At 42.4% G+C, this 12578-nt stretch overlaps 1 protein-coding gene across 1 annotated transcript in view; it reads left to right on the top strand.

Moving 5' to 3' along the window:
• The first annotated feature begins 4466 nt into the window (after positions 1–4466).
• The window catches only part of LOC125297717, a 9588-nt gene continuing 1476 nt past the window's right edge, over positions 4467–12578 (top strand). The window contains exons 1-5 of the mRNA XM_048248170.1: positions 4467–4562; positions 7042–7352; positions 9187–9553; positions 10411–10473; positions 10639–10806. Coding sequence (XP_048104127.1) covers positions 7088–7352; positions 9187–9553; positions 10411–10473; positions 10639–10806 — 863 coding nt within the window. The 5' untranslated portion in view covers positions 4467–4562; positions 7042–7087. The remainder of the gene's footprint in view (positions 4563–7041; positions 7353–9186; positions 9554–10410; positions 10474–10638; positions 10807–12578) is intronic.

Below are 12578 nucleotides of genomic sequence, written 5' to 3'. Positions count from 1 at the left end.
TGTGTGTTGGAGAAGCTTCCTCATGAGACAATGTGCTGTGTATTGGGGCAGTGTGCTGTAAGTATGTTGGGATGTGTGTTGGAGAAGCAGGGGGGGCAGAAAGGATAGGGCAATCAAGGACATGGGTAGATGGAGGAGAAATCAAAATAATAAATAAAAAGTGTGCAAAAGTTGGAGAAAGTCAGATATGTGTGTGTGTGTGTGTGTGTGTGTTTTGACGGTGGATGAAATAAGAAAATAAATAAAAGGTCTGTAGCATAGGGAGAGGGATGTAAAAGTGCTAAAAGTCTTGTAGGTGTGTGTGGGTGTGTGTGTGTGGGGGGTCATGAGTGCTGAGGAGTGAATGAGTGCAAAGTCAGTATAGTGTGAGTTCAGAGTTGGGAAATGTTTGAGAGTGCTGAGGAGTGAATGTGTGCAAAGTCAGTATAGTGTGAGTTCAGAGTTCGGATGGCCTGGGGATAAAACTTCTCCTGAGTCTCTCAGTTCTGGCTTTGTGACTACATAGGCGCCTTCTTGATTTCAGCGTAGGAATAATCCATTGTTAGGATGAGAAGAGTCCTTCAGAATCTTTTGGGCTCTTAGGAGTACTCTTCTGGAATAGATATCTTGTAGAGCAGGGAGTTGAGTTCTTATAGTACGTTCAGCTGAGCGCACTACTCTCTGCAGAGTACTACAATCTCTAACTGTGGAGTTCCCATACCAGGTGATGATGCTACCAGTTAGAACACTCTCAACCGCTGAAGTGTAGAAGGCCTTCATGATGGATGTAGAAACTTTGAATTTCCTTAGCTGACTAAGGAAGTAGAGTCGTTGTCTGGACTTCTTCAGAACATATTGAGTGTTAACAGTCCATGTTAAGTCTTCAGTAATGTGGACACCAAGGTATTTAAAACTTGTGACTCTCTCTACAGGTTGCCCGCTGATCATTAGTGGGGTGTAACTATAGTTCTGCTGCTGCCTTCTGTAATCCACTACCATTTCCTTGGTTTTATTGATATTCAGTGTCAAGCTGTTAGATTGACACCACTGTGCCACCTCATCAACCTGATCCAAGTAGAACTGTTCATTGTTGTTACTAATCAGGCCCAAGATCACTGTGTCATCTGCAAACTTGATGATGGAGGTATGACTACTGTTGGCTTTGCAGTCATGTGTGTAGATGTTGTACAGCAGTGGACTCAAAACACAGCCTTGGGGAGCACCAGTGCTGATGGTTAATGAGTCAGATGTCAGACCCCCCACTCTATTTTCATCTACTTCATTTTCACTCATTGACAGACACCACAGTAAGATAGTAAGCTACAGACAGTAGCCTACAACACCAGTCAACTAGAGCAGACTAACAAATAGTTGCCAGACCTGTTTGCATGAGAAGCCAATGTTGTGTAGGCCTACATTTGGTGTGGGTTTTTGAACATTCTAACATGAGATTCCGTTCTGTAACAAGACAGGGTGATGATACTGCAATTGTGGGGTGTATCGGGGACGAACAAGAGGAGGAGTACAGGAGCCTGGTGGACTTTGTGCAATGGTGCAAACTCAACCACCATTACGAGTGGGTGCAAACTCAACCACCAATACAAGTATCTGGGCTTACAACTGGACAATAAACTGGACTGGTCAGCCAATACTGAAGCACTCTACAAAGGGCAGAGCATGCTGTACTTCCTGAGGAGGCTGCGGTCCTTCAATGTCTGCAGTAAGCTCCTCAGGATGTTTTACCAGTCTGTTGTTGCAGCGTCCTCTTCTATGCTGGTATGCTGGGGAGGAAGCACAAAGAAGAAGGATGCTGGATGACTAGACAGTAAGGAAAGCTGTCTCTGTCGTGGGAGCCGAACTGGAGTTCATCACTTCAATATCAGATAATAGGACCCTGAACAAACTGATCAACATAGACAATGACTGTCATCCACTCCACAGCGCTATTACAAAGCAGAAGAGCTTGATTACCTGGAGACTTCACTCACTGTCATGCACAACTGTCAGACTGAGGAAGTAATTTGTCCCCATGGCCATTGAACTGTTCAATGCTTCACTGAAGGGAAGAGGAGAGATACTTCAGACAGTCTGTCTGCGTCTCCACCTTCTCCATGTCTGTGTACTGACTGTCCACTTGCCTATTGTTTTTACTGCTACACTGTTTATATTAGCACATATGCATAACCCCTTCCTCCCTCCCACAGCCTGGATTGTGGCCGTAAAGGCCTAATACTTTTTTATTTAATACCAATGGCTGTAACCCTGTTACTTCAACCTATTCTTGCACTGATATAGTTTTTTATATTACTTTGTCTACATTATTCTCTTATATGACCATATTTATTTTATGTTGGTCTCAGACTTTATTCTTGCACTGTTGCTTATAGTTTTAATATAGTATAAGCTATTTCTTATTGAACAACATAGCTAAAATTATCTAGTTCAGTAACATCAGTTGACTGACTACACCAGACTCACCAACAGCTTCATACACCAAGCTGTAAGGATGCTGAACTCTCTCCCTCCTCTCCCCCCTCCACCCTCAGCTACATAACATCCTGGACATTGGACCAAAAATGGACGCCTGCACTACTCCACTTGCACACTTGTACACTTTACAACTTGGTGTTGTTGTCCTGAAAACACAACACTTCTGCTGCTCTTACATAACTTGCACCACTATGCCACTTTCTTTCTTACTTAGGTCAAACAGAACTACCCAAGCCTTTTATTGGCCTGACTTTGCACTAGTATTTTATTGACTGTCTATGCACAATTTCAACCAAATTTTGCTGCTCTTATTTTTTTCATTATTATATGTGCCCTCTTATTTACTTACTTTTTTGTTTACTTGAATGTTATGTTTGTCTGTGGACCTAAATTGGTAAAATATGTCTAGATAGTGAGAAACGTAATTTCGATCTCTTTGTATGTCTGGAACATGTGAAGAAATTGACAATAAAGCTGACTTTGACTTTGACTTTGATCAGTTGCTTGATTAAGGTTAAGAACATTTTAAACACTTTTCATGTTTGCTGGAGGGAGTGGCACACAACATTTTCACAAAGTCGGTCTACAATACCATGAGACAAGATCCTGAAGACAATAACGATAGAAAAAAAATATATATTTGCCGATGTTTTAACATTCACAGGAAGTTGATAGCCCAGTAGCCTGGCTAGCGCCACCACTTCTCAATGAGACGTGGTCTGGGAACCAAACGTTAATTTTCTTGTATTTGAAAAAAATGCCCAGATCCGTTTATTGGGTGCCACGGATGTCTATCAAATGCGTCTGTGCATAGCTCATCATTGTCTTGCTTTCCCCCTTGTTCTGTGATTGGTCCCCTATCTCAGGCGAAAATTTGCTCCATGGTCTCCAGGCTGCCTGAGCAGCGTGAATCAAATCGCGCGCAAGGCAGCATGGGAACACCCAGGCTAATAGCCCAGTGCAAGTTAATTCAAAATGGAGTTCACAGAGCCGTATGTGCATTAATCAACAGGGCATATTTATTACCATTTATATTGTTATAAACATTGGACAATAACCTCCACCATCATTAAACATGTTCTGAATGCTTTTAAAAAAATTCAATAACGTGTAGAGCAGTCCACCTTCTTGATCACAGAATTCATTGTTTACCCACTTCTAATTTTACCACTACATCTCTGGGTTAAAGGTGTCGGGGTTTTTGAACATTCTAACGATTCCGTTCCTCCAGATATTCTGGGCCAAGATGTAGCAGCCTGCAAAGCTGTGTTCAATTCCTGGCTTCCACCATTGTGCCCTTGAGCAAGGCACTTAGTTGCTCCGGTGACAATAATCCCTTGTGATATAATTGACATAGGCCTACATAAGACACTTTGGATGAAAAGTTTGCTAAATGTTTCGCTACTGTTACTGGAATAAAGACAGAATGTATCAACCAGAAAGAAACATCCATTTTGTCTTCCATGTCTGCATAGGTTACTGCAAAAAGATTGTTTTTAGTCTAAATAAGCAATTAAAAAAATGTTTTTAGTCTAAATAAGCTTAATTTCATAAGGGCTTGGCTTATAAAAACAATACGAATAATAAAAAAATGTCTTAAAAACAAGCACATTCGGCTGCCAGTGTGTTGAGCAAATTTTGTCTGGGTAAATTCCCTTAAAATAAGTCGTCATAACCCCCACCGCTCTTTTTTTTCTCTTATAAAATAAGTCCCCTCATGGGACACACACCCAGACTCCACAGGCTGACTTCCAGCAGGCTATCAAATAGGTTACTATTTCAACAATTTAAGAATTAGCCTACATAATGTGAAGGTTGTTAATTGGGACATGACAACTGAATTGCACTAAAAGCAAGTTGATAAAATTACCACGTATTTCCACTGCCAAGTCAACTAGGTGTGCCGAGATTTCTCCCGTCCAGATGGTGGCAGTATGATAATGATACCGTTTCTTGTTCGGTTTGAAGATAAAAAAAGAAGAACATTTGTTTGCAGACTCCAGAGCACCTGGAGGGAAACTTTTCAAAGGGGGCGTGAATAGCATGCTAACGTTAAATGCTCCACTAAAACACAACGCATTACACGATTTGAGGTAGGCCTACTGAGTCTTCTTTACGCGAAGCGTTGTACATTTTGGATAATCTTTGATGATGTAGGATAGCCTATCGTAGGCTATACACAGGCAGACGTCACTGCAACAGTGTTAACGTAACGTTAACGCTACAGCGAGATAATTATGAATTAAACTGTGATGTTGTAATATTGCTTTGAGTCATTTTATGATCCAGTCGAAAGATAGTTTTCAGTTGCATCTGCTATGCAGTGTGTCATGGCTTTCAGTGTAATTTTGTTTGTATGTTTTGGTGCATGGTCTGAGATATGGACCGCCCCCGCAATGTTGTTTTTCCAACTGCGAGCGTTCATGTGCTGCTTTGTCGTCGGAATGTGTGAAAAACATGGACGACACAACACAATTTAAACATACGCCCATTCATCTTTAACAAATGACTTAAAAGTGTGGTGTAAAACACTTGTGAAATAAATTTTGCAGCTTTCAAGTGGCAAAAAGCCGTAATTTTCACATTAAAATCAATCAATAAATTATTACACTGTTTATTACACTGTTCAATTCTTGCGCAGTAGGTCTAGTAAAATTATTGCACGGTTCTATCTTTGCACTCATATTGTCATATTTCATAATTGTATTACAATGTTATGTTAACTCAAATATCTGCGGAGGTCTCCAAGTAAGGTCTCTGTGCAGCAGTGGCATGGCTGCACTACATAACCACGCCACTATGAGTTCAAACCATCAATTTGAGAGCGACTGTTGATCCGAAGAAGATTTTCATTCATTTTAAAATAAAGATCCAGAATTTTAATTAACTTGAAGACGACTGGTTAACGTGGTTCTCAATAGGGAATAGTGCAAACTCAAAGGACTCGATTTAAAAAAAAAAAATCCCCATCTCCCAAAAAATGTGTTTATGAGAAAACAAATACAGGAAATGCATAAATAAGTTATTAGAACTGCTACTATGGTTGAGCAAGAGGGAAAATGTCTCGAACGAGTGTTTCTATCTGTAGGCTAGTTAATTTAGTGATAAATGACCTTGCCTATTTCTATTGACATCAAAGTCCTTTTAGGCAAGTCCCTCCACTCGGCGGCCATATTGCAAAGCATTTTGGGCACTTATCGGGCATCTATTCGGGTAGAAATGCGTGTGCGCTCCAGCAGGGGTAGATCACAACACATGATTGGCACAATGTATTCACAACACACCACATGATTGGCATGATGTATTCACAAAATTTTGTGTTGCCGACTTTGCAAAATATCTGTACACAGCTGCCATATTGGCGTTACAAACTAACCCCATGCATTTCTAGCTAGCTCGCTATTAAGACTGGGTTAAGACGGTCTTGGTATGAGTGCCTGTCAGTTTAAGACATTTGTGAGGGAAGCCGTAGCACAGTTAAAAGGCTGCTGATGTGTGGGTGCAATTAATAACGTTTTCTATGTAGTTAGTTAAAATAAAGGTTCGTACTTCTCCTTGGGACACTTTTGAGTCTTGGAAAACACTTTTCCATTTACATCGGGGTTTTGCAAACATTCAGTGTCAGAGTCATGGTAATGGTAAGTCAGAGCCATGCATGAGAAATTGACAAGCAGCTGTAAGTAAGCATGCTAAACTCAACATCCAAACAGTATTCTAACGTTAGCTTTGAGATAGCCTACTGCTTGATTGTATAACTCTACTTAGTTTAGTCTCCTCAATGTAGGCCTACTATGTTGTAATAAGACCTTAGCAGAGTTAACTTTAATGCAGCAGTTTTAAACAAATTTGTGCAGCATTGTCACGATGCGGATTTAATAGCAATTTAGCCCGCCGTCTTCTGTGCAATGCTTCTATGTGGCAACAACAATCCTTCAACAATCGTTAATGTTTTGTTAAATGCACATGCAGAGGAGGGGCGGTGGGCTCGTTACGAGAGAGAGCGGGGTGGGGCAGGGCAAGGAAAGGCTGCGTGTGTAACAAGTGCAGCTCAATGAAAGGACTTGATCTTATCTTTAATTTAATTTAAATAGTAGGCTGCAACATATTAATGTGTGGCGGTCGGTTTTGGTTTCGTGGCGCCCCGCCACAGATTAGTCAACGTATGGGAAACACTGCACATGAGAAGTGATGTTTTTCACTGGGAAAAAATGTTTATGCAAAGTATCAGAAGGTGCACACACATCCAACTTAGTACAGGTGCAGGGTAAAGTAGAGCCGTGAAATAAAGAAAAGAAAAAAATGTTTATGTTCATGTAATTACCACTGCAAACATATAATTACCGCTGTCAATGGCAACGGGTTTTGTACTTCAGATTTACGCCTTTTATATCACTCCACAAGTAGTCCGGTCACTTCTTTTTACATCCGTGAAAGCGGATGGTTGATCAGCTGTGTTCTAAAGAATGTTCAGTTTGTATTGCCACAACAAAACAGTAACGAATTAATATAAAGAGTCATATCGCATACTATTTGGTTTGCGCAGACTGAGGGCAGGTCTTTTTTTCCCCCAAGGTAAAACTCGCACTGCGACTGAGCACTAACTACAACGAATCGGACGATGGAGGTAGAAGAACTCGGAGGCTGTCGTGACATTCAGGGAAATATGATTACCAACCATAATTACCACGAGCAACAAACCCTTGCAGATATGCCTACGCACAGAGACGTTAAAACTGAAACAGACTTCACAGAGACATCAATAGTGGCAAGCACAGCAATGGCTGATATGATGGAAGAAGAAGAGGAAGAGGTAGTCTGCACCGCGGTGGAGATTGAAGTGACTCTGGAGGAAGAGCCAGATCAAAATGATTGTACTGAGGGAGGTAAGTAACTTCAGACTGATGTGGTATTACCTACATTTTTGTTCATTCAAGGACAGACTTGGACTATATGCCTTGTAGGTGTGGTAAACCCTTCAGCAGGGGAGTTTTAAACATTCTAGCAACACATTCTGTTCTGAAACAATGTAAGGTTCTAAAATTCCATTTAGAACATTCATTTTCTGGGGTGTATTCCAAGTAGGTGCCTTTAAGTGGCAGATCTGAGTAAGTTAACTCAGAGAATATTTCCTTATCGACAAATCGAAAAGTCGTTGCATGTGGAACATCATTCCAACATTCTACTAAAGTTGATGTCACACAAGTCGACTTTTCAACAATGCTATTTTCATATTATATTTATGTTACTTGGCAGACCCTTTTGTTGACAATATTGGCAACATTGTTATCATTAAAATTAATAGAATGTCAGATAACCTACACTATTACTACTACTACTACTACTACTACTACTATTATGGCTACTACTAAAGATAATTATAATGATAATAACCATGATAATGATTGTAAATGTAGCCATACAAATACAATAGCCATACAAAGCTGTACTACCCAGATAGCAAGGGGCTGGCGGACCACTGTCGGCCCACTGGGGGCTGCAGACAAATGCCCCAATATTTTGCCACTATCGGTCTAAAATCTTTTTCATTTGTTCAGTTATACTCCATATACCATTTTAATAACTTTTCTTAATATTCATGAGAAGTTGAATTTAAAGAGATGGTGGTCCAACGGCATACCACCAGCGGTCCGCTATATGCCAATCTGATTTTGTTATCTGGGTAGTTAGGTGCAAGGTGAATGTTGCCATGTTGGAAATGTCTCTTAACAAATCACTCCGCCCAGTAGCCTGACGAGCCAGACCCACATTAAAATGTAGGGTCTGGGCACTCACCGTTCACAGTGCTCAGTCCGAGTAGGGATGATCGGTTGTCTTTCAGATTCCCTCTGCACATAATGGGACAACGGAGTCCCATCGTTTTCCCACCAGCGAGGAGCTAGTTGGCTAGTTCAAACTTTTGCCAACTTAAAACAAAGCAACTTCGTGTCACACTGTTGCCAACAGTAACATCCATCTTCTTTGTTTTCAAGTAGCAGGGAATTCAAGCCAGACCGTTGCAACTCTGCCATCAATCATTATGTTAAGCCCGCCTAACGACTCTATACACGATTTGATTGGCCTGATAGAAGTTTAATTTTTCGAGCTCATAAGCCAATGGAGAGTTGCTAGACTAGCCCTGGAAGCGAATGTAATTTGCTGCCGCTAGGGTTCGTCTAGATTTCTAGGCTATCCGCCCAGTGCTTTCCCTGAATGAGAAAGTTCCATTAGTTCCAAGCTTATAAAATCGTTGTGTCTCATTTTACATTGGTACTGTATTTGTACATGTCGTGACTAGCTACACAAGTCGCAACATGTAGGCAGGAAAATGTGAGGAGATCTTTTGTCACTTTTGGGAGCTATAAGCTAGTTAGTTCTGACCACCTCAGCAAGCTATGCTAATCGTGCATTCCATTTGTATGAAGGGCTCTTCTTACGAGTAGTAAGATGACCCAAAACAAGAAGTTATGGAAAATTACGAGATGATACACCCCCTAAAGTCATCTGATGAGAAACGGTCTCGTACAAATCAAACGACCCCCAGTTCATGGCAAGTTCTGACTACTTCAAAGTTACGTCATTTCACAAGTTACCGGCCACAAACCGGTTAAAAATCGTCAACGCATACAAATTGAACACATTATAAGCTAGGTTAACAGTCAGTGCTTCAGACTGAGTTACTGCATGCAAATATAACTGTCTACTTCAAATATGACCCAGGTGTATTGGAACATTCAGATGGAACACTACAGAATAAACGCAGGCGGGATGGCGAAGCTCGGCGACCGTCTAAGGCAAGGCCACACAACTGTGCAGGTTGCGAGAGTTCCGGACAGCAGAGGGGACACCAAAAACACCATCGGAAACAACAAAACAACAACGACAAGACTGTAGGAGTTCATCATGGAGAGGAGACTGGTGTGGAGGGGGGCTGCATTTGTGACCATTGTGGAGAAGTCTTCATCAGTACCACAACTCTTAACAGTCACGTCATCAGCACACACACCGCTGACAAACCGGGTGACCACAGCAGCCAGCCCAGTTCAAATCCTGAGAAAAGCTCCGAGTTAAACTCCGAGCTAAGCAGGTATTATTTACATTTACGTTTATTCATTTAGTATACGCTTTTATCCAAAGTGATGATGTCAATTTATATTACAAGGGCACAACGGTGGAAGCTGGGAATTAAACCCACAACCTTTCAGGCTACTGCATGATTGCTCAGCTCACTACGCTACTGCATGCTAGTTCAGGTCATTTTATTCATCCTTGGTACTACATGCTAGCTCAGCTCCTTACCCACTACGCTACTACATGCTAGCTCAGCTCCTTAATCACTACGCTACTGCATGCTAGTTCAGGTCATTAACCCCTACGCTACTGCATGCTAGCTCAGCTCCTCACCCATTACGCTACTACATGCTAGCTCAGCTCCTAACCCATTACGCTACTACATGCTAGCTCAGCTCCTTACCCACTACGCTACTACATGCTAGCTCAGCTCCTTAATCACTACGCTACTGCGTGCTGGTTCAGGTCATTAACCCCTCGCGGCACTGCGTAGCTGGCTCAGGCTCCTCACTACACACGCTCACCTTCGACATGCCTAGCTCAGCTCCTTACCCCTAAGCTGGCTACTACATGCTAGCTCAGCTCCTTAATCACTACGCTACTGCATGCTAGCCCAGCTCCTTACCCACTACGCTACTGCATGCTAGCCCAGCTCCTAACCATTACGCTACTGCATGCTAACCCAGCTCAGGTCCTCAACCACTATGACACCACAATGATTATGATGATGTTCCTTTTATTTTGCTTTATGTCTTGTGTGCTCATTTTGTATTTGTAAATGAGTAGATGCATTATTTCACAATCCGTTTTGTTTGTTAGGAAGAATTTATTTATTTTTTGCTCTTTTTGACACTACTACTTCTCAATTTCTAGATTGTTTGAAATGTTGTCCGGTTCCAGAGATCTGGAGGAGACCAGTGAAGGCTTCAATGAAAGGTGTGATGGTGGTGGTGATTATGATGATGATTTAATTGCTAATTTCGCTTATCAAGTCAGAAGAAAACTAGCGAAGGCCTGAAGGAAATGTGTGGTTGTGTTAGTGATGTTGGTGATGATTATGATGTTTTTATTGTTAGTCAAAGTCTGTTTTTTTGTCATCAGCAACACGGTCGAACTGCAAGCAGCTGCTGAGTGTTTACACAGGGAGAGTGGTGGACAAGACAGTGCAGATTCCTATGTGCAAAGAGACAGCGGTGAAAAAGACAACACCGTTTCAGATGAGGACAGCATACTATCAGCTGAAGACGCCTTCGATCCTGATTTTGAGATGTTAGTAAGAAGTTTGAGAGTGTGTGTGTGTGTGTGTGTGTGTTTGTGAAAAAGTGAGTCTGTGTGTGCCGTCTGTGAGAGTGTGTGTTCATGAAAAAGTAAGTGTGTGTGTTTGTGAGAAAGTGAGTCTATGTGTGTGAGAAAGTGAGTCTGTGTGTGTATGAGAGAATTGTGAAACCCAGAGTGGTAGAGAAAACAGAGTGGCGACACTCCCAAAAGAGACTGTGGGAACATTTTTTTTTTTCCATGCCAGTTTCCGGATTATGGGAATTTTGAAATTTAAAACGCCAATCACTTGGTCAGTAGTCAATTGTTAAGTTAATTGATTACATTCTCCAGCATCCAGAAATACATCCTGTGATTCAGCCATTCAGCACACTTTTTTTTTGAACTTCTGATCGTGTGGCGACGACATCAGAGTCTCTCACATAATTTAAACGACCAGCAAAGAGCAAAGTCAGTTAGAAGAGGTCCTTGTGGGGGTCCAAGTCCCTCGTCCGGGTCATTTCCTGGTCACCATCTCTTTCACTCTCTCGTTTCCTGTTTCCTGTCTTTAATCTTTCACCACACCAGGGACGATCAGCGATTAGTCGAGACAGCGGACCGATTATGAAAAATGTCAATGTGGAAATGTATTATTGACGGGTCTGCAAAGACATATTGAAATCTTTGGCTGCTCCATGCGAATGTTCAATAAACGGTGAGATACAATATTTATATTACGCCACGCCACGGCTGTTATACCTTGTTGAATGACAGCGCAACAGAGAGAGACAGGGTGAAATGACGGTTTAAATCAACTCAAAATCAGACTTAATGATTTATTGAAAATAAAGCAACAAAAACAGACAAGTAACTATTTCAATGACCAATGGCTTTGTGCCAACTGGCTATATCATAGGTTTTATGTTAGCCACCTGCTCTGGAAAAGCATCTCAGCTGAGTGACGTATATGGCGTGGCTAGTATGTGAACTCTACAAATGTTTATTCTGCATATTATTCTGTGTGTGTATGTGTGTGTGTGTGTGTGTGTGTGTGTGCGCGCTACGTGTGTAAGGTGTGCAGCGCATACGTGTGTGTGCGCATGCGTGGTGTGCAGCGCATATGTGTGTATGTGTGTGTGTGTGTGTGTGTGCACATGGCCGCATGCGTGTGTGTATGTGTGCGTGTGCCGCATACGTGTGTGTGTGCAGCGCATACGTGTGTGTGTGCGACACGTGTGTGTATGTGTGTGCAGCGTATACGTGCGTAGTATGTGTGTGTGTGTGCCGCATACGTGCGCGTGTGTGTGTATGTGTGTGCAGGTGTGCGCGCATACGTGTGTGTGTGTGTGTGTGTGCGCGGCTACGTGTGTAAAGACACGTGTGTATGTGTGTGTGTGTGCGCGCATGTGTGCGTGTGTGTGTGTGTAAAAAGCGCAGTGTGTGTGCATGTGTGTGTGTGCGCACATGTGTGTGTGTGTGTGTGTGCGCGCGACGTGTGTGCGTGTGTGTGCATGCATATGCGTGCGGTATGTGTGCGTGCGCGACATGTGTGTGTGTGTGCGTGCCGCATGTGTGTGTGTATGTGTGTGTGTGTGTGTGTAAAAGCGCATACGTGTGTGTATGTGTGTGTGTGTGCGACACGTGTGCATGTGTGTGTGTGTGTGCGCACATGCGTGTGCGTGTGTGTGTGCAGCGCATACGTGTGGTGGCTGTGTGGTGTGTGTGCTGCATACGTGTGTGTGTGTGTGTGTGTGTGTGTGTGTGTGTGTGCGACGTGTGTGTGTGTG

This window comes from Alosa alosa, chromosome 7 (genome assembly GCF_017589495.1).
Source record: "Alosa alosa isolate M-15738 ecotype Scorff River chromosome 7, AALO_Geno_1.1, whole genome shotgun sequence".
Lineage (NCBI taxonomy): Eukaryota > Metazoa > Chordata > Actinopteri > Clupeiformes > Clupeidae > Alosa > Alosa alosa.
The sequence above is the reverse complement of the archived record's forward strand: the minus strand, read 5'-3'. Positions and strand labels throughout refer to the sequence as shown.